Here is a 25,819-nt window from a genome sequence, read left to right on the forward strand (position 1 = left end):
TATAGGGTGAATTCTGGACAAGAATCGGGGCAAAATGTGAGGCAGAATAAAAGTAGAGCCCAAGAAAACTTTTAGAGTAAATGTGGTATTGTGGTGACTAATTGCTATTAATCCCTAATTGTGCATTGAACAGATACCATAATATGTAGTTCACTGCACCTTGTAATAACAAAGGTCCTTACAAAGTTTCAACCAAATCGGCCCAGTAGTTTTTGACAAAAAGTTGAACAGACAGAGAGATTAAGAGAAATATATAGAAAACAAATTAACATTTGAAGTTTATTCAACTTATGCTTTTTTAGTGTGATAGTTGTTTGTTTGGAATCAGTTGATGGAATTTAGACTCCAAGGATGTTACTGCAAAATGGAGAGCTGCATGTATTTCAAGTCAAGGCTTTTCACACAAATATGTTGTTTGAAATTGAACAACAGTTTTCATTGTTTTCTTTTTATATAGATTTGTTACATATTAATGATCTTACCCCAGTAATGATTAAGTTAGCCAGTGTGAATTTTGGCAAGGGTCACACTTAGTGCATGACATAACAGAAATCTGCAAAAACAGAATAATTCCCAGTGTTTAATCAAAGATGGCTGACATGTAAGGTCAAAACTAAATGGCATAGACAAAACATGGGTGAAGGTTGAGATGACGAATGTCATAACTTTTTTTCAAACTGGGATAAAATAAATACTTTCAAATCAGTCTAGTTGTGAAAGTCATATGATAGAGAATTTGTTATGGAGTATGCAAGGCAGTTGGCCAATAATGTAAAAAAACTTTAATAATTGCTAATTGCAAAATGTTACACTGACCTAACATCTGTCCATGTATCACCGTTTCAATTAACGAGTTAATTAGCTAAAAGAATGTTTGTCTTTCTCTCCTCAATCATTTCTCTTCAAAAATAAAACCTTTAAGAAACTCTTAGCAAACGTCTTCCAATGTTTTCTGAAATTATACACTCTAATTATATAAAAAATATGGCAACAGTTTTCTTGCATTATTTTTCTGCATGAAAAAAAGCTTTATTTGCATAGCGACCACTAGATGAAACTGTGACAAAGAGAAACGGTGACACAGACAAGGAAAATAAGGACCCAATTATATATAAAGAATTTTGATTTTTGTTTCATTTTTGAATTGTAAGCCATTTTAGTTTCCTAAAAACAGAGAAATCTTGTTTCAAACAAAATGGCAGTTGTTCAATCCAGAGAAGCTTTGAATTGTAAACGCTAAGACAGAGATGACTTCGTGGTTTAGTGGGGGATGCCCTTTTCTCTTCCCTGCAACCTCTCTCCCACAGAAGAGATGTTGCGAGCCTGTCTTTGTTTTATCGTTATTTCCATGGCAGGTGCTCGTCTGAGCTCCAATCCCTCGTCCCCCTCACCAATCTTTCACAAGAAACACTCGTCTGGCTGAAACTACTGTCAATAATTTTCCCCACTCTTTATCTGTGCCTAAATCCAAACGTAGATTCCATGAGCAAAGCTTCTTTCTTAGAACTGCACGCCAGTGGAACTCTCTGCCGCTTGCCTGTTTCCCACCTGACTACAACTTGGACATCTTCAAGTCCAACATAAACAAACTCCTGACAAACCACCCCCTTAAGTAAGACACTCTATCTAAACCCCCAATACTAATGATTACTACAATACTATCTCATTGATTACTGTACACGCAATAACCCTTATCCTTGAGTGGCCTTCGGGTCTTGATAAGTGGTGACCCCATGTAAAAAAAAAAAAAAAAAAATAGGGTCGCCTGTTGGATAGCCACTCCATAGAAGTATTGAATTGTGAAAGTTAGGCTGAAGAACAAAATTCCTTCTCGTGTGGTCACGAAAAATTATCTGTGGGAATTCTAAAAGATCCAATATATTTTATGGAGTGATTCCGGTTTGGTTGCTAGCAGAGTGAAGCTGGTCAATTCTTATCACCTCTGTCCATAAATAGAACCTTCCAATGTTTTTTGAATCATACACTTTAATTATATCAAAACTATTGCAACAGTTTTCTTGCATTTTTTTCTGCATGAAAAGAAGCTTTATTTACATAGCAATCACTAGATGAAACTGTGATGAAGAGAAAATGATGAAAGGAAATAGTGAAATCAGACAAGGATGAAAAAGACCCAATTACATATAAAGAATTTTGATTCTTGATATTGAAAATGTTATAGTCATTAGCATTACAAGTTGATTTTTTCTTTTTAGATAATTGTTATTTTATCAACTTGCATGAAAAGAGCTATATAAAAGATGCTTAAAACTGTTTGAATTGTGCAAATACTGTCAGTATTGTCAGTTATGAGAATTTTAAGTAGCAAAATTTAGGCTTTTCCGTGGACATTTTTCTTTAGAAAAAGTGGGCTAAATTACGGAACTCAACATTTCAAGAAATTCGGTAATTTCACCACCATTTATTTATTTTTCAAGCTATTCTCATGAAACCTGGCAGTCTTATGTAAAATTGTGTGCTCTTTCTGATTATGCAGACAAATCTGATGTATCTCTTTACCATAATCCATGAATTATAAATTCAGATGTACAAATTTAAATTTTTTTTAAACTGACACATGGTATCGTACAGTGGGTGTCTATATATGAACAAAACTAAGTAGTATAGTGGTGTTTAAATATAGCTTTATTGAGAATAGGCATTTTCCTGCCTCCTCACCAAAGGAGAGCTTAATTTTGGGTGTAGCCATTGAATGCTTAAAGAGCATTCATGGCCGGTATTTACTACTCCTCTCAAAGAAAAAAAAATTGAGTTAATTAATCTCAAAAATAAATCAAAGAAAATTTTTTACATAGATTTTGGATTTCTGTAAAAAAATGGAAATTCCCATAGTCGACCAGAACTTATGCATTTTGGGACCAGTCCAATTTTCAATTTTGTAAATCCTCTCTATCTGGCCCAAAATATACGCCTATTTTTTTAGATGCAACCATAAATCATACTCTACATGAATCCTCAATGTAACTTTCACAGTACCAGGATACCAGGAATCCTGATAAGCAACAACTATATATTCACCAGTTGATGGTAATTTTTGTAATTTCTATTCTGTTGTTTTACTGAAAATTCAATTATGTAAACAAAAAAATAAAACAGTAATTTTTTACCTTGTTTCCACCTTAACATTTAAAATGATTACTTCTATAGGTCTTAGGGTATGCTGAAAACGAATATAGCATTCACATTTTCTGCAAATAAGTAGTTTTCCGGATATTAAGCAATGTCATTTCTTATGTTATCTTGGTATGTGCAAGCACAACCCTGAGAAACTATGCACAAACACGCATACGAAGATGGCCACCAGCAATAACGTAAGAAATGACATTGCTTAATATCTGGAATGCTACTTATGTGTGGAAAATTAAATGCGATATTCGTTTTCAGCATACCCAAAAACCTTTAAAAGTAGTCATTTTAAAGAAAAATGTTAAAGTGGAAACAAGGCAAACATTTACAAAATGCATCACAATGAAATTCTTTATCAAACCGCCTAATAATTATTATTTTTTATATATCCTCAGTTAAAAAAAAAAACGGGTTTGTTTTACAGATTCGAAAAAATGGTCTTGACAATGAGTTAAAAATAAATTGAAGTTTCACAATATCTTTTTTATTTGTTAGGTGAAAGTACAGAATAGTTAACAAAAAATACCCTTCCTTCCCCATGTTAAGAATGGGTTTCTAAATAATAATGTTATTATTTCAGCATGGTAACATAAGTGCACAAGTGCCTTTTTATTTGTTATATATTTGTTTTTATTTTTTATTTTTTTGACCACTAAAAAACAATTCTACCTTAAGTACAAATAAGAAGTTAAACGCATGTACTTAGTACATTTTGTTGTTTTAGTGCATGTATACTAAAAGCGTTAAAAACAACAAAATAGTATTGTTTGGAAATCACATTTGAAAAACTTGAGAATAATCTTTTTAAATTTTCAGAATAAAAAAATTAAAAATTTTTCAGAATAAAAAATGACTAGTCTAGTAAGACAGTTTTCTATTTTTAAGAGAATATTTTAGTCAGCTCAGCACATGATGTGCTTAGTGACCGTTTTTCTGTAAGCGAATTTGATTTCTATAAAAGATAACATTTTAAAGAAAAGTCCGTGCAATTAATAATTATCAAATATTTACATATCATACAGGAAAATAATTCTGAAACTATTATCTATATGAAAATGGATGATATATGCCGATTTATCTTATCAATTTTTAAATATTCTTCGTCAACTTTGCTCGGTCGTAACTTTGCTTCCTGTGGTCGTAAAAAAAAAAAGAAAAAAAGTCAAACACCAATAGAGATGGACTTCTATGTTTATATAACCTGTAAAATTTCAGCCATATCCAATCAAATTTAACCCCGCGCATATGTATCCAAACAGGGCCGTGCTTAGTGGCCCCACAATTGGGGGGGGGGTATACTAAATCGCTTAAGAAAATTTAGCGGCGCCGCTGTATTCGTTTATGACTGCAAAACTCGACCAAAAACAATAAAATAAATAAAGAAACAACAGCCATAAAAAAGAATGTGATAAGAGATAGAATCGAGGGCCATCGATAGTTTGATTATAGACAACTTCAAAGGGATACTCATTCTTGCATCAGCAACCCCCACCCATTACTTATTCCTGCCAGTTAGTCTATCAAATTTGCTGGAATCTTTCAAAGTGAAATGGGTGAAGGGTTGGTTAATTTTTTTCACTGGAGTCATTTTGACGTTCTTGCAGAAATCGAATTTTTTGTTCAAGTGTTTTTTTTTAATTTAGATTTTTTTTATTTCTTAATGCTTATTTCTTTTATGTTTTTAAATATTTTGGCTCATTGGATTCTTCTATGCATGCATGATTTTATTTACTTTAATTTTTCATTAGGAGTCTTCGTTTTGTCCATAACCGTGATTATAATACGTTACTATAGTTTACATTTTTCTGATCAAGTTTACTTTTCAAACTAAAAAAGACAAAAGAAACTGAAAAAGAAATTTTGGCTTTTAAATAACCGTAAGTGGATTTCAATTTTCTTTTTTATTTTAAAGAAATTTAAAATGAAAGACTAAATACTGGTAATAGACATCGTTTTTGCCAATACAAATATATTTTTTATTGAACTGTTTATTCAAATTTTCAATGAAAATCTTTAGATAGACATACATTGCTGTTTGAAACCCTATTTGCAAATTAACGCCAATTCCTACATACAGTTTTTTATACACATTATTACTAATGTTCTTTTTTACCTCGAGCTTGGATTCAATTCACTTGGCCTGTAACATTAGTGACGGTACACAGACACTTTGTTACCTGTCATATCAGTAGCATTTATTTAACAAAACAGCGTTAATCAAAGATCACATACTTGTTTCTATTTCTGGTAGTGGATTATTTGTTTTGCTTGATAGTATTTTAATTATTATTGAATATTGAGTCTAATCTAAAATGAAACATGCTCACAAATTCAGCGGATCCCAGAAAAGAAAGTTGAAAATACAGAGAGTTGCAAATGCTATTGAAACGACTCACAAGATATCTGAATTTTTCTCTTCAAACATCTCGCAGCTACATATACATAATAACCCTGGCGTTGGCACACAATCCATCTCTGATTTTGAATCTAAAAGTGGAGTACCAGATGAGCAATGGTCCACCCAGTCAACGTTCGAGCATACTGATCCAAGTTATGTGCCTTGTCGTGTCTCTGATGATCCTGCTGATTGGAAAGAATTAAATGAAACACAGCGTATTAATTTGATTTCGAAGGGTCCCGTCCAGCTGACAGATTATGATTTGCCATTAAACCAGGAAAACCCATCACGGAAGTTTTCTGAAAAGAACTATCATTTGACACTAAAAAATAATGAAACTGTTAGACGTTCTTGGCTTGTTTACTTGAAGTCTACAGATCGAGTTTTCTGTTTTGTCTGCCGTTTGTTCAGTAGTGAAAGCAAAAGTCGTGGAGGCCTGTCTTCGTTCCAAGGATTTGGTAACCTGTGGAGCCGTCTGTCAAAAACTCTGAAGACACATGAACAATCAACTCATCATAAGGAGTGCATGATGGTGTGGCATGATAAATGGTCAGGCAACTCTATTGACTTACAATCTAGTAAACTGATTCAGGAAGAGCAGACATATTGGAGAGCAGTTTTATTTCGTTTACTCAATATAATTCAGTTTTTGGCTGAGAGAAATTTGGCTTTGTGTGGCACAAATGAAAAGTTTTGTGACACCAGAAATGAAATTTTCTTGGAGAAGTGAAGCTAATAGCAAAATCTGACCCTGTCTTGTCTGAACATGTTAGACGCGTTAAGAGTCATGAACTGAGTGATCATTATCTGAGCAACCGCATTCAGAACAAACTTATCGACCTTCTTGCTAAGTCAATACGGGACAAAATCATTTCCAAAGTTCTTGCATCAAAATATTATAGCATAATACTAGATTGCACACCCAATATCAATCACACAGACCAACTAAGTATTGTTCTTCAAGGAGTTGCATTTAAAGAAGATAGTGGATTTAACATGCAAGGAAAAAAACATGGAGTGCAGGCACGCTTCTTGGAAGTAAATAAAAAAGCTGCAAACATGCCATGCGCCAGTCATCGACTTAATCTAGTAATTGCTGATGCTGCAAGGTCGTCAATTACATCCATTTCTTTCTTTGGCTATCTGCAACGTATCTATAATTTGTTTGCCGCGTCAACGAAGCGATGGGTTATTCTGAAGAAACACGTGACCCACTTTACAGTTAAAAGCCTTCATGGCACAAGATGGGAAGCAAAGGTAGAAGCTGTAAAATCATTACGTTTTCAGACAACAAAAATTTTGGAAGCGATTGAAGAATTAGAAAGAATGTCTTTGGATAATCGAGATGGATCTATTAGCATGGAATGTCGAGCTTTAGCCATTGAAGTCAGGAGTTGGCGTTTCTTGGTTTGTTTGATTACATGATATAACTTGCTTTTTCAAATAAACATAATAAGCAAAGCGCTACAGAGTCCTTCAATATGCATTGATGACCAAATTTCTCACATCGAAGCTGGCATGTGATTTGTTTCACAGTACAGACATGGAGGAGTGGCAATAGCTGAAGGGAAAGCAAAAGAATTAGCTGATGAACTTGAAGATCGTGCCTATCTAGAACCAAGGAGAAGAAAGAAAATGTCTTTTCAGCTACGAATCGTCAGATGAGTCAGATCAGACTGGTGAAGAAGTGTTTCGCCGAGAATTTTTCTATCTACTCGTAGATACAATTTCACAAAGTCTCCAGGAACATTTTAAAACTATGAACGATTTAAAAACAAAGTACGGGTTTTTGTGTGGCGCAAGTAATATGAAATCGGCAATGACATCAGACATGTTGCCGTCCTGTTGTGCTGCTTTGGCAAAAGGTGTTGGAGAAGGTGATATTGACTGTGAAAACTTGAGAGAAATTATCAATTTCGTCAATCTCATGGACAATAAAAAGTGCATTACATTTTCCGCCATTGAATGTATAAATTATATAATAAAACACACACTTGTCGATTTATATCCCAACCTAGCTGTTGCACTCAGATTTATAACTATATTGCCAGTTACAGTGGCATCCTGTGAATGTAGTTTCTCTAAACTGAAACTAATTAAAAATTTTCTTCGGAACTCAATGTCTCAGAAAATACTGGCTGGCTTATCTGTCATAAGCATTGAACATGAACTAAGCCGAGAAATTGACACGGAGAATTTAGTGCAGCAGTTCGCCACAGTGAAAACTAGAAAAGTGAAATTTTAAATATAAAGATGGTAGGTAAATAAATTTTCTTCCATTCCATTTTCAATTTTATTTAAAATAGTTTACTGTTAATTTTTTCGACACTGACCAAAACTTTCTTTTGATTGAATTTGTTGCTTCAGCATGCACAAAAAGAAATACTCAATGAGTAAACGAACCAATGAACATCTTTGGCACATACATAGCCGGGAGCTCTTGTTCTTTAAAATAATGTGCATGTGTGAGCGTGTATGATTACGGAATATCTGCGTTCTTTCAAGAACATGTTATTCTGTTTAAAGTATCATTCATTGTGGGTTCAGTATGTTGAAGGGGGTTGGGTGCGGCGGGTGCGCAAGATGAATTGTGTCGGTAGGGACGGTATGGGCTGCAGAGCACATTCTGCGGGGAGGGGGGGGGGCGCAATGTTCCTAAGCATGGCACTGTATCCAAACATAACGTATAAAATAAACATTGAAAAAATTGTTTCTCCTTTTGTTGTCGTCATCTTTTTACCGTTTTTTTCATTTTTAACTTGAAGCATAAAAACATTGAACACATAAAAGAAAAATAAATTAACATCATTGGAATGCTTATTTTATTCTCTTTCCATCAATGTAATTCTTTTAAAAATTGACCAAAAAATAAAGATATGACTTGTTGAAGCACATTAGGTATGTAACATTGCCGATGTCCACGAAAATACAGCATACGCTTGTAATGCTACAGTTATAGGTATTCACTGCTCATAGAAAAATGAAGTCTTGATATGGATGAGTGAAATTTAATATTATTTTAATTTTTCAGACTATTGCTTTCATCTTGAGTGTTATTTTCACAATGGTTTGGTTGACTTAACCTCCAACCTTCTACAGGTATATCTTGTCAAACTCAGGAATTTGCACAAAATTTTGAACCCTTTATTTAATCCATCAGGGTAGCATGTTCTCGTTCCATCAGCCATGACTGATTATAAGTCCTAAGTAATTCGCAATTATAATTTGAGTGTTGCACCCTCCTACCCTACTTTATCCACTATGCAATGGGTCCTTCTGGAAGTTGAAGGTTCAATCCTCAGTGTGGATGACATTGATGAAAACGTTATGAAAATAACACTCAAGATGAGAATGGTAGTCCGAAGAATACAAATCATACGAATAATCAATCTTCATCTCAAAAGTCCAGAAACATAATTGAAATTTAGCTTTGAGAAAGATCAACATGGCTTTCTTATTCACTCATGTTTAAATTGCTTCATAAAAATTGAAATAATGTCCCAGTTGTTTTTACAGAACGTCAAGACTTTTACAGATTACCAATGATCCACAGGCTGATCTAAGTAATGCGACTCCAACTACCTATGTGTTGGGTTGCTGTCTAGATAATCCACTGGGATTAAATAATTAGTCCAATATACAAATGCTACAACTGTTTTCCGCCTTTATTAGAGGGTAGGTTAGAGTTGAAGCATTTCTCTGGATATTTGTCTTGGGACGAGTAACTTGTAAAGAAAGCAATACTAGTGATTTTTTTACTTAAACCCAAAAATTATTCTTTCAACTACTGGAGCTCCGTTCCGATAACAACAATTTAAATGTTCCTTACCCTTTCATAAAGTTCGGCTTTCATTAAGGCATTGGCGATCCGTCCAATAAGGTCATGGTTTGACATCAGATCCTGGATATATGAAGAGAGGGAAAAAATCATTTCTTGTTAACTTCAACATTTAGAAACAAAAAGTGAAGTTAGTTGAAGATAAAAAATACTGGCTATTCAACCTGTGTGTTTAGAAATGAAAATACTACTTCAAACTAAAGTGTGACACGCCAAAGAAATTGTTATGACAAACTTAAGCATGACAGATCACAAAAATGTTCTTTAAAACTAAAGAATAACAGACCAAAGAAAATACTATTTCAAACTTAAGTGTGACAAACCAAAGAAAATGTTATTTCAAACTTAAGCATGACTTTGATCCTCACTTTGCCCCCAGTTGAAATGAACGTCTCTTCTTGAGGAAATCCTTTGCTTTGATAAGCTTCTAGGATTAACTTCAAATGTTGGACTTACATAAAATCTGTTGCAAAGATTGCTGGGAATATGATTGGATCATTCTACTGCTCCAGAAAGTATGTCACTCCTGACAATCCTTTACTACTCTCACCTGTTTTGATTCCAATCTCTCTTATCTCTCTCTCTGTTCCAAACTCAAGACTGTCACAAAACTAACTAAATATATTGATCTATGTCTGATCCTTTGTCCCAGTCACCTGCCACACCTTGATTAACAATCCTATTTTAGTTGCCATTGTGTTTCTTGATGAACAACTTGTCTTTCTATTTCCTGTACTTTTTTTTTTTTTTGCTAATCAATTTGTTTCCCTTTTTTTTTTCACTACCTAACACATTTTTTTTTTCACTACCTAACACATTTTTTTTCACTACCTAACACATTTTTTTTTTCACTACCTAACACATTTTTTTTTTTTCACTACCTAACACATTTTTTTTCACTACCTAACACTTTTCTTGATGGGAGAAGGAATGTTGATAGTATCACATCATATCCAGAATGTTTTGGAGGAACAAAGAGCTTGGGTAGTTTATAGTTTGGAAATGGGATAGACAGAATAAAAAGGTAAAAAGGACCCAGAAAGATGGATTTCCAGGGTGGAATAGAGTCAAGCATCATGCATAATATATCCAACACAGGTTGGAGAGAATTTCTACTTAACCCACAAATGGGAACCTATTAGATATTACTACTCTGAATGAGAGTTAAGATGTCTCTGTTCAGTCTCAAGAGAATATGGATACTCTCTGTAAGGGTTGCTGCACATGTAATTGTGTAGCAAGGGTTGCATAATCTCCAACCACACCTCTCCTGAATCGGCACTGCTTGAGTCCAGTGGCAAGGAACCTTATAATGACTACAATTTCTTATTAAAATCACTAAAAATCATAAAAAATTAGTTTTCTATACAAAAAAAAATAAACTACTTGATCAATTTACATAATTTTTGGAATATGATATTTTCATTCTGTAACGAGCATGTACATCATAAAGATTTTTCTGCAATTTAGTTTTTTTAAAAGATTTAAATCTAAATAAGCACCCTTTCTTTGACCAAAGCAGAGAGGAATTGACTACTTCACCAAATTCACGTTAACACAAATTCTGTGGATATTCAAAAAACAGCATAGGAATTAGTAATGGGACAATTCCAATATTTCCCCCCTGATTCTGATTCTTTATAAATTTCTAAATATTTAACTATAAAGTAGTTATTTTACTTAATCATCGTAAAAACATGTGTTAAATGTGCAGGTATTTTCTCAAGCATAAAAATTACACTTGTAATGGACGATCTATATGTTTTATTTTTATTATTAGTTAATAAATCTATAAATATTTATTATTTTATCATTACTAACAGCAGTGGAAGATTTTGTTTTTAATAAAATCAAATAAAAAAGACAATTAAAAGAATCGTTTTTGGCATTGAAAAATAGGTACTAACTTTTCCGATTCCGATACCCCTAAGACTTCTGATTTTTCTGATTCCGATTAATCGTTCCAACACTAATAGAAATAGAATAATAGAACTCATTTGACTACATACATTACAGAATATAGCACTGAGTGACTCGCACAGCATGTACAGCCACATTTGGTACCATGATAGGTTCACAAATATATTTTTAGATAATAATGAAAATGTATAGCTAGTTTTCAAACCGAAACTTACCTCATGACTGATAGCCAACCGTGCAGCCTTGGTTGGTAAGCTAGCTTTCAAATAGAGATTAATGGCAGCCATGTAATCACCTTCTTTCTCTTTTACCTGTTGTGGTGGAAAAACAAAACAAGATAATTAGCTTTAATCCAACTATTATGTATATTGGGACCCTACATAAGTTGAGTTAACTAGTGTGAATTTTAGTGAGAGTTACATCAGTACATGTCAGTATAACCTGGTAGCAAACAGGAAGGTACCATGCGACAAATGGCATGATTGAAGTCGAAGTCAAAGGTTAGACACCTTAGACAAAGCAGGTGTCGAACAATAAGAGGAGATGATGTCATGTGTTTAAGCGAGAGAAGAGAGTTTCTGGTCAGTCTCTTTCAAGAAGTAGTATGGACAGAGAGAGTCCAGGAATTTAATGATCTGAACTGAGTGTTGCTGATGCCTCTACCTGTCCGCGTCTTACAATCCCCAAGTTAGAAAAATAAAATAAGGACTTAATTTTAGCTAGGTAGTCTCTCCCTCAATGAATAAACTCTATCTCTAAATAAAACCTTTGAAAACTCAGCAAGTCTTCATTGTGTATCATGCATGAGTAGTTTTGTTCATCTAGCTAAATAGACGAGGTGGTCAGGAACAATGAGAGGGTCATGGCACACACAACGTTTCGGTTTGGTTGTTTTACGGCATATCAACCCTTTTTGGGTTATTTAATACTGAATCCAGTCATTTTGGAAACAGTTTTTATGCTTCAAGTTCTTTATATCTTCAAATATTTATTTGTAGAATTTGTTTTAGTTTAGCTGTTTTACGGCATATCAACCCTTTTCAAATTATTTAATGCAAAATCCAATTATTTTCAAGTTGCATTCAGTTATTTTGCAGAAGGTTTTTATTCTTCAAGCTCTTTGTATCTTCAATTCGCAATTTTTCGATATTTGTGGTCCAAAATCCGTCGCCACTGTCAAAAGTTTTAGACAGACATACAAACATACATACATACATTTAAACAGACAGGTGAGATTTATATTATAGATGATTATGTCCTTTGTCTTCTAAATAGCCTGCTTAAATGCCCTTCTACCAACACTTTTCATATCAACCAGTCAGTGGGCACTCAATTTAGAGGAAAAAAATTAAAGCCGTGTTCTTTACAAATAAAAATATAAATGAACAGTTCAGATTTTTAATTTAGATTTTATTCAAAGTGCAGAGACATTTTTGTTTGTAACTTATCTAAAATACAATTTTCAATGCATTCTACCAATCTTTATTTTGTGTTTGTCTTCTTGTCCATTACAGTTTGACTTCTGGCAATGTAATTTGTATGCTTGTCTGTCTGTCCATTCTATTTTTTCTCAGAGACTACTGAGTCGATCTGGTGAAAATTTTGTATGAACCTTTGTTATGATAAGGTGCAGTGAATTAAGTACTATGGTATCCATTCAATGCACAGTTAATAATTAATAGGAATTAGTATTTAATGCAAAAAATGAGCATAAATTCTAAGTCAATGGGCTATAACTTTTGCCCGTTTTTAACAGGCTAAAAAAGTATAAATTTTTAAAAATTTCTCAACAGGCTCTGACAAAACATTTAATCTGTTGACACAAAAGTTATTTCCCTTGGATTTATACTCTTGCAATGTAAGTGTGTAAGACAAAGTTTCATCCTGCTCACAAGATCACCGACGCCAACGTTGTGTGCTGTGGAGTTTTTTTCTTTCTTCTTCTTGTCTGGTTCTAGTTGTGTCGTTGTCTCGCACGCATTGATGACTACCGTGGGGGTGCACGGGTTCACAAATATAAAAAATAAAATAAAGCATCAAAGAAAACACTCTGACACTTTCTGCAAATATTAGTTGTACTTTGGAAGTGTATATGATAATCCTTTACATGCTAAAGTTTACATTTATATCTATTGTCGAGGCAGTGTTCATCAGTTAGTTAATTCACTCACCTCCTCCAAGTCACAATCTTTCTTCAATTAAGTCAAACTCAAAATTGTCCTCATCTGTGTTCAACTGGCAACTCTCAACTGTACACTATTCTCAACTCTGTCAAGAAGATTGTCATAAAAGTCATTGTCAATCCTTAAACTACCATATATTTTGGCATATAAGATGACCCTTAAAGTTAAAAAAACAATATTTCATAAGATACTAGGTGTTGCAATCTCTAGCCTAGGTGAAACAAACATGGTTTCATATTTAGAAGTCGTCTTATACAACCGATATATGATAAATTTATTAAAATTTGTTCCAATTTTGTACCCCGTCTTATCTGGCAATCAGCTTTGATGCTGAAATATACGGTAGTTCTAAATATTTATCAGGTCTTTTTGTTCAACACACCTTGATTGACGATCCTATTTAGCTCCCTTTGTGTACCTTGAACAATTTCCTATCCATTGTTCTGCCGATAAACCTGTTTCCTATACCTTTGTTCTCCCTTAAAACTTATTTTCTCTTGTCTTTTGTCATATTTCTCCCCACCCCCCACCCCCACCACTTCTCAACACTCGAGCGGGGGACTGCGGAGTGGATAGTATTACAAGAGAAAGCACTCTCCTACATGAATCTGTAATCTCGTTCGAATCACATGTAGAATATAGGATGAGATTTTAGTTTTTTGGGGGGCACATCCTTCAAAGCAGATGGTCGTTTCCGTCAACTCTTCCTAGGAGCATGACTTCCGAATATCTTGCAGTCTTTGCCTCTTCATTATGCCTTCTAATAGCAGTCACATATATTCTCAGAAACACTTCATTATGCCTTCTAATAGCAGTCACATATATTCTCAGAAACACATCATTATGTCTTCTAATAGCAGTCACATATATTCTCAGAAACACTTCATTATGTCTTCTAATAGCAGTCACATATATTCTTAGAAACACTTCATTATGTCTTCCAATAGCAGTCACATGTATTCTCAGAAACACTTCATTATGTCTTCTAATAGCAGTCACATATATTCTCAGAAACACTTCATTATGTCTTCTAATAGCAGTCACATATATTCTCAGAAACACTTCATTATGTCTTCTAATAGCAGTCACATATATTCTCAGATACACTTCATTATGTCTTCTAATAGCAGTCGCAAATATTCTCAGAAACACTTCATTATGTCTTCTAATAGCAGTCACATATATTCTCAGAAACACTTCATTATGCCATCTAATAGTAGTCACATATATTCTCAGAAACACTTCATTATGTCTTCTAATAGCAGTCACATATATTCTCAGAAACACTTCATTATGTCTTCTAATAGCAGTCACATATATTCTCAGAAACACTTCATTATGTCTTGTAATAGCAGTCACATATATTCTCAGAAACACTTCATTATGTCTTCTAATAGCAGTCACATATATTCTCAGAAACACTTCATTATGTCTTCTAATAGCAGTCACATATATTCTCAGAAACACTTCATTATGTCTTCTAATAGCAGTCACATATATTCTCAGAAACACTTCATTATGTCTTCTAATAGCAGTCACATATATTCTCAGAAACACTTCATTATGCCTTCTAATAGCAGTCACATATATTCTCAGAAACACTTCATTATGCCTTCTAATAGCAGTCACATATATTCTCAGAAACACTTCATTATGTCTTCTAATAGCAGTCACATATATTCTCAGAAACACTTCATTATGTCTTCTAATAGCAGTCACATATATTCTCAGAAACACTTCATTATGTCTTCTAATAGCAGTCACATATATTCTCAGAAACACTTCATTATGTCTTCTAATAGCAGTCACATATATTCTCAGAAACACTTCATTATGTCTTCTAATAGCAGTCGCATATATTCTCAGAAACACTTCATTATGTCTTCTAATAGCAGTCGCATATATTCTCAGAAACACTTCATTATGCCTTCTAATAACAGTCACATATATTCTCAGAAACACTTCATTATGTCTTCTAATAGCAGTCACATATATTCTCAGAAACACTTCATTATGTCTTCTAATAGCAGTCACATATATTCTCAGAAACACTTCATTATGTCTTCTAATAGCAGTCACATATATTCTCAGAAACACTTCATTATGTCTTCTAATAGCAGTCACATATATTCTCAGAAACACTTCATTATGTCTTCTCATAGCAGTCGCATATATTCTCAGAAACACTTCATTATGTCTTCTAATAGCAGTCACATATATTCTCAGAAACACTTCATTATTCCTTCTAATAGCAGTCACATATATCCTCAGAAACACTTCATTATGTCTTCTAATAGCAGTCACATATATTCTCAGAAACACTTCATTATGTCTTCTAATAGCAGTCACATATATTCTCAGAAACACTTCATTATGCCTTCTAATAGCAGTCACATATATTCTCAGAAACACTTCATTATGCCTTCTAATAGCAGTCACATATATTCTCAGAAACACTTCATTATGTCTTCTAATAGCAGTCACATATATTCTCAGAAACACTTCATTATGTCTTCTAATAGCAGTCACATATATTCTCAGAAACACTTCATTATGTCTTCTAATAGCAGTCGCATATATTCTCAGAAACACTTCATTATGTCTTCTAATAGCAGTCACATATATTCTCAGAAACACTTCATTATGTCTTCTAATAGCAGTCATATATATTCTCAGAAACACTTCATTATGTCTTCTAATAGCAGTCGCATATATTCTCAGAAACACTTCATTATGTCTTCTAATAGCAGTCACATATATTCTCAGAAACACTTCATTATGTCTTCTAATAGCAGTCGCATATATTCTCAGAAACACTTCATTATGTCTTCTAATAGCAGTCACATATATTCTCAGAAACACTTCATTATGTCTTCTAATAGCAGTCACATATATTCTCAGAAACACTTCATTATGTCTTCTAATAGCAGTCACATATATTCTCAGAAACACTTCATTATGTCTTCTAATAGCAGTCGCATATATTCTCAGAAACACTTCATTATGTCTTCTAATAGCAGTCCCATATATTCTCAGAAACACTTCATTATGCCTTCTAATAGCAGTCACATATATTCTCAGAAACACTTCATTATGCCTTCTAATATCAGTCACATATATTCTCAGAAACACTTCATTATGTCTTCTAATAGCAGTCACATATATTCTCAGAAACACTTCATTATGTCTTCTAATAGCAGTCACATATATTCTCAGAAACACTTCATTATGCCTTCTAATAGCAGTCACATATATTCTCAGAAACACTTCATTATGCCTTCTAATAGCAGTCACATATATTCTCAGAAACACTTCATTATGTCTTCTAATAGCAGTCATATATATTCTCAGAAACACTTCATTATGTCTTCTAATAGCAGTCACATATATTCTCAGAAACACTTCATTATGTCTTCTAATAGCAGTCACATATATTCTCAGAAACACTTCATTTTTCTTCTAATAGCAGTCACATATATTCTCAGAAACACTTCATTATGTCTTCTAATAGCAGTCAAATATATTCTCAGAAACACACAACACAAAGTAACATCTAATTATTCATTGTTTATGCATACTTATCTATCTTCAACTCTGACAAAATGTGTTGTTTCTTATTGTATTTGGTACTTTAATGTATGCCTTTTTAATACTTATATTTTTTAAAACTTTTTTTTTATGCTAAACAAAGCGTATTGTGACTTGAACATGAGGTACTATAAAGGACTATGTAGGGAGTTACACAACGAGATGTCTATTCGCATTACATTTGAACTTCTGCATGTTAGTACAGTCAGGGAAGTAAAAAACAGAGGCAATTCCAAAGTCTAGCAGTCTATGACAAGAATAAAATTCTTTTCAGCTTTTAGGGATCTGAACAGTGAAGGGGTGAGATTTTGCCACTTGTTAGGTTAGTTGGGACAATGTATGTCAAGAAGGCACAAGTGTTCATCAGAGCACATCCCATTAAAGTTCTTGTAAAACAGGCACAAGAATACAACATTGCAGTTATGGGACAGGGGTTGGAGCTTGGCAGATAGTGTGGGACCCATTAAACTTATGCCTGTTGTTATTTTCTATTTCTATGTGTACTTTGTTACATGTTATGTAACCCTTTTTATGGTTGGCTTTAACAAACTGTTTGTGAATAAATGTGTATATGAATCCAACTGTTTCTTCACTACTGAACTTTTCTCTTTCTTCCGACACGCATAATAGCGACCACCTGAACATGCTAAAAAATTTAATAATTATCATCATCATATTTGGTTTAACATCTGTTTACATGTTGGTATATGCTATATTAGTTAAAGAATTTGATTTTCAAAATAACCTCTCTCTGGGCAGGTCTTTATTTATTCCTCAGATCCAATTTTACCACTTCTTCCCATATTTTCGCGACGTTCCCCTGTGAACTGAGCCTGCTACCTTAACTATTCTACATCTATTACACAACAAATCTGTACTTCGATATGCATTGATTTGCATAATCGATGAGGTTTCACCCTGAAAAAGATGTTATAAAACCTTGAAGCTGAGAAGGTAGGAAGAATCGTGTTCTTGGAACCGAACTGAGTAGGTCGGACCGCAGAAAGTAGTACGAATGCCTGAGAACTATTTCTTTTTCTTTTTTTTTTTTTAAATCATAAGCTATTTTGGCTTTGATAAGCGTTAACTTAAAAAAAAAGAAAAAGAAGACAAATTTGACATTCACTTAATACCAGAGTTTGATGGATCTACCGCTGGACCGTCTGTTATCGAATAAGTTGGAAGAAGGCGTGCTACATACGTAGTCGTGTGCAAGTCAACTTGAAAGTATGTCGAGTTGGATGTTTAGACAACAGAATGTCGAATTTACCCGAGGAATTGTTAGTTTAACCATAAAATCTCATTCATGCTTTCAATGTGCTCGTACTATAGAAGTTTACTCTTTTGCCCTCGTTTTCCTAATCCTTATTGTCTTCATGTGGGGCATTCTCAAAGACTAGTCAGTAAAGCCCCACAGCATTGTTAAACTTTTTTTTTTATTATTCTTACATAGGACTAAATCTGAACTGCCATACCTTATGTGCTGCTCAAGCAACTCAGCTCATCATGCCACATGGAGAGTACACAAAGCTTTAATATATGTTTTATGTTATAAAAAACGTAAGTGTACCATTTGTTGATTTCAATATTGCAGTTGCAGATATCTTCCATTGTACAGTTATGTTGAAATAAAATTACTTACTTATTTTTAAAAACTGGTACTAACTCTAGCTGGGTTTAACCAGCTTCTTCCAAAGTGTGAGTATGAAATTCGCAAGTGGTCCCCAGTCACAGGTATATCCCCATTAGGGAAGATAATGATGTTAGGTTTCTGCAGTTCTTGTAGGGAGGTGACAACATCATCCAACATACAGCACTTGGTATTCCCAAATTGGTCACTAATCTGGTACTGACCAGACTCAACATTGCTTAAATTCGGTGATCTAATGAGAACAGGTGAGTCAACATGATTATGCTGTATATATAGTTCTAAGTATAGTTACTCACGGTCAATGCTATATACTAGGTGAGGTCATGAGCTATCCAATTTAATCTAGTTTTGTATACAGAGGTTAAATAATGTTTTTTCTTTGTAATAGAAAAAAAAATGATAAAACCAAAATATTTTCTTAATTTATTAATTAATCTACGGTGGACACTTACCTGACCAGCTGTTTCATCTTGACCAGTCTCTATCAACCAATTATAATAATGGCGCCGAAATTTGTCCACATTTGGATGGCACTTTTTATGGTACAAATGAAAAAAAAAAAAAAAAAAGTATTAAATATCTGAAACATTTTTGGTGCTTTCCAGAATTCCCTCTATATTAAAAAACAAAAATAAACAAAAATTTATATGTTGTATGCATCCTGTGATGAAACGAAAATATCATATTCCAAAAATCAGATAAATTGATCAAGTAGTTTTATTTTTATAAAGAAAATCATTTATAAGTGATTAATGAGAATTTGTAGGCATTACAACAGAAATCTAGTAAGTATTTATTATTGTTCAGTTATTTTCTTTTGCTTTTTTTTTTTTTTAAAATGGTGGGTAAAACAGTCACTTCTCGGATACTCATAAATTTTAATTTTTCCTAACTTTTTTTTTAATATAGAGGAAATTCTGGAGATGAATGATACATTTTATTGATACAAAAGTTACAAATTGCTATCAGCTCAATATAATCAAGAGTTATTCCTTTGAATAATATGACAGTTATATTCCCTGAAATATACTATTTTATTTCCTGCAGTCCTTCAGGTCTGAAGATGACTAGACAGGGATTTGGTGCATTATTTGCTGGTGCTCCTCCCATGATATGAAACATCTTTCCACAGATAGCACCTGCAAAGCAGCCAGGATTTTAATTTTGCTGGGCTGCAACTTCTTTCCTATTCTCAATCAATACCTTCCCTCTGTATAGACTGCTGCACCAACTCCCTCAGTCACTTGCTTGTGTCACCCAGTTTGGGATATCAATGCCCATTTCCTTTCAGTGGCGTTTAACTACATGTTTGTATTGCAGTTTTTACCCACCCATTCTTCTATTGCCATTCTCTAGCGCTCCATAGAGGAACATTTTGGGGATCCTGTCATTTGTCATTCTTACAACATGACCAGTCCGGTGCAGTTGTGTGGTTGCCAACACTCTTCTATGCTGAAGTATACTAGGCAACAATAGAATGAACTCTTCTATTTTTCTATTTATAAGTAAAAAAAGATTTGCGCCATGCATGTATGATATTCAAACCGATGACATCAGGTCTATAAAAATCTTCCCTCATTTAAGGAAACGACTTCCAAAGAAACCTGACTAGAAATAATGTGGAAATTAATTTCTAAAAGTCGTTCAATACATGGCATCATGTAAAACAGATGCTACACCTGTAGTAGTAGTAGTAGTAGTAGTAGTAGGATGATGATGCAACAGCAGTAGCATGAATTCCAATTGTTTTAAAAAACATGATTTAAGTGGAAATTTGTTTTTTCTGAACATAAAAAAAAAGAAGAAAAATGGAATTCCGGTAAAAAGTGGAGAACTCACATTTTGTGAAATTCTAGGATTAGGCATCCATTTTTTTTAGGTTCAGTCATAGTCATCTAACATACTTCCTAACTTCAGGCATGGCTGCTGCTGGAAGCAGTGACAAGGCAGATCAATTTGTTTGCTTTTTTCTCTCACGTCTATGTCTCCCCTGTGTATGTACTCCTAGTTTTATTACGTTTTTCTGATTGTTCTTTTTTTTTTATTGAATAATCATTGAAAAGTTTTTTTAGTCTTATTTTAGTTAAGAATTATTGAAATTATTATCTTTTAGGAATTACAGAAAACAATTTTTGTGTTTTTTTGTTTTAAGAATTATTGAAAACACTTAAAAATCTTTCAAAACTATTTTGGGAATATTACATATTGGATATGTTTTTTATGATGTTTAAAATTTGATTATTTTGATTTAAATAATTTGATTTGTTATTTTGATTTCAATAATAGTAATTAGTAATAAGAAAAAATTAAGCAAAATTCCCTAAATTTCAATTTCTTCTTCAGCTTAAGCATTTTCTTGAATCAAAATCATGTAATGGATTTTGATCAACATGGGAATAAGGATAAAGTTTAGTAGCATTATATTTTAATATTTATCTTTGTAAAGGGACATAAAATTGGTGCTAAAACTGTTTTGTTTGGCAAATTTAATTTAACCTGTTCTAGGATGGGTATTCTCTAGTATATATATATATATATATATATATATATATATATATATATATATATATCAGTAAAATAAGAAAATAACAACATAAAAATATATACTGATGTACATAGATATATTCATTTATTCAATAAGGATGATAGATCAATTAGGGTGTAGGATAAGTAAAACTCTTTATACCATGGTATTTCAAAGCCTAATGCTTTTCATCAGAAGAGGAGAGAAAATGCTAGGTAACATATTAGAGATGTGATGTCTAGCGATAGTTACATTAGGAAAAGTTATACTCCTCCTATACCACAGAGGTCACTTTGGTTCTACCATTCCTTCCCCAAACAGTCTCAATATTTTATCACTGCACAATTATTTTGCTCCTATAACTATAGCTAGAGGTCGCATCCCCATTATGTTACCTAGTGTCTTCTCTCCTTTTCTGATGAGAAGCATCAGGCTTCGAAATACTATGGTATAAAGCATTTTACTTAGCCTACATCCCTAATTGATCTATCATCCTTATTAAATAAATGACTAAATCTGTAGACATCAGTATATATTTTTATATTGTGTTACACATGCGATAAAAAAGGGTGGTAGATAAAAAGCAAACAAAGGGATACAAAAAGAAATTTACAAAAAACATATTTATCGCACATATGATAAGGAGACACGAGAGTGTGGAAATGTGGGTATCTTAATCTACTATCTGAAAATGCCGACAAGAAATCTATCGATACAAAAAAAAAATACATCACTACAAACAAAACAATAGCAAAATGAACTTGCCACCTTAATATACAAGAGAGGTATGCAGAGAGAGGACTTACAGTTTCCTCGTCATTTTATGATCAGCATTACCTCCTTTCTTTCACTATTGAGATGGAACTTCTCCCCGGCATTACCTCCTTTCTTTCGTTTTGTTGGGATGGGAATTTTTCCCACCCGTCTGGCGCAGTGACTCGGATGAGAGTCCTTTCCCGCAAAAATGTCTCTTTCTCCCCTCTCTCTCTCTCTTCTCAGTACTCTTATTTTCCTCTTTTTTCTTGGTTTGCTTAGTAACTAGCAGGGGTCAGAAAGCGTGTCGCTAACCGGGTGACCTGTCAACCCACTTGCTGATTCACCCATTAAACATCTTTCTCACCTCTCTCTCTTTCTTCTATACTCTTTCTCTTATACTCCCTCTCGTTCTTCTATACTCCCTTTTTTTCTTCCATGTTCATTTTGCCTCGGCGATAAAAATAAAATAACAACAATCACGATACATTTTTCGTCAGCTTAAAACTAAATTTTGAAATTTTCTTTAAATACATAATCCAATTTAAGGATGATGTCACAATTGTCATTTTTTTATTTTATTGATACTTTATATAAGCTCCAAAACAATTTGTTGAGCTTTGCATTATCTCGATAAGTCTCCTCTTAAAGAATCAATCTTATTCTTTTAACTCCCCCATATATATATATACAATTATTTTATGTGTCCACATAAAATGTTATGAAGAGATATATTTTATGTATCGAGTTTATATACACACACACACACACACACACACACACACACACACACACACACACACGTGGGGCAGAGTTTAGCTAGCTAAACTATCAGATTCATTGTTATTCTCACCTGCAGGCTTTTGTATTCATCAGGCAACCATCAAAGTTTTGGCCACTTCTATTCTCTATTCTATTGCTCTATTTTGTATAGGTATACAAATTTCTGTTGAGTAATAAAATAATCAAACACTACCATTAAATAATCAAACACTACCATTAAATAATCAAACACTATAATTCCAACATTGTGTTGTCTTATTGGCAACCTGACATTCATTAACCCTTATCCTTGAATGGCCTTTTAGCCTTGATAAGTAGTGACCTCTTCCATTTCAGTAAAATAACTTCTTTAAACAAACTACATAACCTTGTGCATATATGTGTGCGTTTTTTTTTTTCTATTTTTGGTATCTCTGATGCTTGAATATTTTTTGATATATCAAGAGACATATCCATTCAAAAATTATGAAGTTTCCATCTGCAAATAAGATACAGATAATTTCACTTGCAATGGTCCGTCACATACTCACATAAACATACATGCTTTTTGGCTACTTGTATTGACTCTGGGATATGTTAGGGCACACATACACACACATCTTTATTTAGCTGTGATCAAGATGATGGACATTGCCAACATGGTAGACCACAAACATTGTCATCGCTGACATGATAGTGCCAACTAATCTAATATTTACTGGCATTGTGTCGAAACTTTTTGTAAACACACAAACACACATTAATTTTCATTTGTATAGATGTACCAACCTTCGCCTCTGCTACTTGAATAGCTTCATCCCACATGTACATTTTCTGATACATCTCTATAGCCTCATCCACCTGATTCTAGGAAAACAAAAAATAAAAAAAATATATACTTTAATTTCAATTATAATTTGTGTAACAAGTTTTGTTCACTACAAAAACAGAATTTAAGTTAGTAATACTATTGCAAAACATATTGCATAGAAGTTACAGACAATATTGTATCAAGAAAAAATAGAATAGCACGAAAAGAGTATTGCAAAAAGCTTATAAATTAGTAACATTGTTTCAAATGCTATTTCTATTACACAAAACTTACAGAAAATATTGCATCAAGAAAAAACTGAATACAAGAAAGAATGGCACTAAAAGATAACTGCAAAATATTCCAACTGACCTGTTCCAGAAAGATGCTTTCAGCTTCTTTGAGGCGCTTGTCCATGATAGCAAGCCTGGCTCGTACTTTATAATGGTCCAGTCCACTTCTTCCCTGATGAGAACACAAAAACAGCCAATTAAGAACAGCTATTTTTTCAAAAATTATTTCTCAGAAAAATCTTTAGAAAAATAACAGGCTCTTTGATAAGGAAATGAAATAACTTTTGTCTTTTTTTAGCCTTTCAGTTTTAAACTTTAATTAAATCCATGCTCGCACGTGTTGGACGACTTTTTAGATATTGATTTAAAAATCTAACCTATTTTAAGCTAGGTCTTTATTTACATCTCCTGCCCCCAATTCTTCTTTATCACTTTCATTCACGTTTTCTCTTTTGGCATTTCCCTGCCAACTGACCCCGCTATCACAACTGTTCTACATCTCCTAACCTAAACAATTTCATCCATTCTTTCAATGTGACCAAACCAACAACGTTTTCTGTTCTGCACACAACTAGTTTTTTTTTCACTTTCTATGCAAATAATGTTTAACACAATTTTACAAATGTCTTTTTGTAGTCTGATTTCTCGGTTTGAAGAAAGTGGATTTATTACGTTTTTTTCATTAGTGATGGGATGATTCCAATATTTTTCCCGAATCCGATAAAATTACCAATTTTGTTCTAAATTCCCAATTCTGATTCTTTATTTTATTGTTATGGTTTCCTGATTACCGTAAAAACACATGTGACGTGTGCAGATATTTTCCTAAATGTGAAAATACACTTATGTGTGGCGGGGTGATCTATAGATTTTAGTTTAACTGGTAGTTTCAAACCAATAAATGTTTATTATTTTATCATTACTACGAGCAGTAGAAGATTTTGTTTTAAACAAAATCAAATAAAAAAGAAAATTGAAAGAATCATTTTGGCATCAGTAAATAAGCACAAATTTTCGATTCTGATATTTCCGAAAGTTTCAATTTTTTCAATTCCCAACCAATTGTCCCAACACTATTTTGCGTTCAAACCCTTCTTATATTGCCTGAATATATCCAAAAGGTGACTGGAATTGGTTAAACCATCAATGTTGTGCTGTAGCTTACAGAAGGGACACATTGAACATTTGCATTTTTATTTTAATAATTTTCATACAAAACAATAATGTATATATATGTGGAATAGAGACTGCATTATTATCGGTAGGTTATGTAAACTGTCGGAAATTAATGAGATGCTTAGTTAATGAAAACAAAGCAGATGACAATTGGAAAACTGTATCTTTTGTTTATTACATTTCATAGCTAAATGGGTAGGAAGAGTATACTCATCTTATGTTAAATTTATATAACAAAGTGATCCCCCACTTTAAAATCTAAAATATTTAACTTATTTATCATTTTTGTTTAAGTGGAAACTGCTCCATACAAAGCATGAAGCCACTTGATGTAAAGAGCTAACAAGAATGAAAGATGATTATCACAAAGACAGAAGATGCCTATCGACCTTAGTCTTGAAAAGAACAAAGTTATAAGTGCTATAAAAAGGAACAGACCCCAGTAAGTAAGAAAGCAAAACTAGATAAGTTTGAAAATGATATTAGGAAAAGGACAGAATCGAACCCAGTAGACAAGTTTTAAAAGATAATAGACATTGAAATCCTAGGCATGCAGAACGATTGTTATTGTTCTCGCAAATAGCTAAATATTATGTACGTCAGAGATAGATAATTAATTTAGGAATTCAGTCAATTGTTCATTCTTTTAGAAATAACTGGATATTAAATATGTCAGTTAAAAGAATGGACAATACGAGTTTATAAATAATGATTAAAAATAGCTTAGATATTGAACAATTAAAATTGGGAATTCTTTGTTTGCCAAAAGTACGTT

General features: G+C 33.1%; 1 protein-coding gene across 1 annotated transcript in view; it reads right to left on the reverse strand.

The window, feature by feature from the left end:
• The window catches only part of LOC145261148 (intraflagellar transport protein 172 homolog), a 265,859-nt gene that overhangs the window by 104,473 nt on the left and 135,567 nt on the right, over positions 1 to 25,819 (reverse strand). The window contains exons 21-25 of the mRNA XM_080119448.1: positions 23,948 to 24,040; positions 23,554 to 23,631; positions 19,178 to 19,258; positions 11,519 to 11,614; positions 9,375 to 9,446 (exon numbers count right to left, since the gene is read on the reverse strand). Coding sequence (XP_079975574.1) covers positions 9,375 to 9,446; positions 11,519 to 11,614; positions 19,178 to 19,258; positions 23,554 to 23,631; positions 23,948 to 24,040 — 420 coding nt within the window. The remainder of the gene's footprint in view (positions 1 to 9,374; positions 9,447 to 11,518; positions 11,615 to 19,177; positions 19,259 to 23,553; positions 23,632 to 23,947; positions 24,041 to 25,819) is intronic.

The sequence above is a fragment of the Euprymna scolopes genome, chromosome 37 (assembly GCF_053919585.1).
Source record: "Euprymna scolopes isolate OS-2025 chromosome 37, ASM5391958v1, whole genome shotgun sequence".
Lineage (NCBI taxonomy): Eukaryota > Metazoa > Mollusca > Cephalopoda > Sepiida > Sepiolidae > Euprymna > Euprymna scolopes.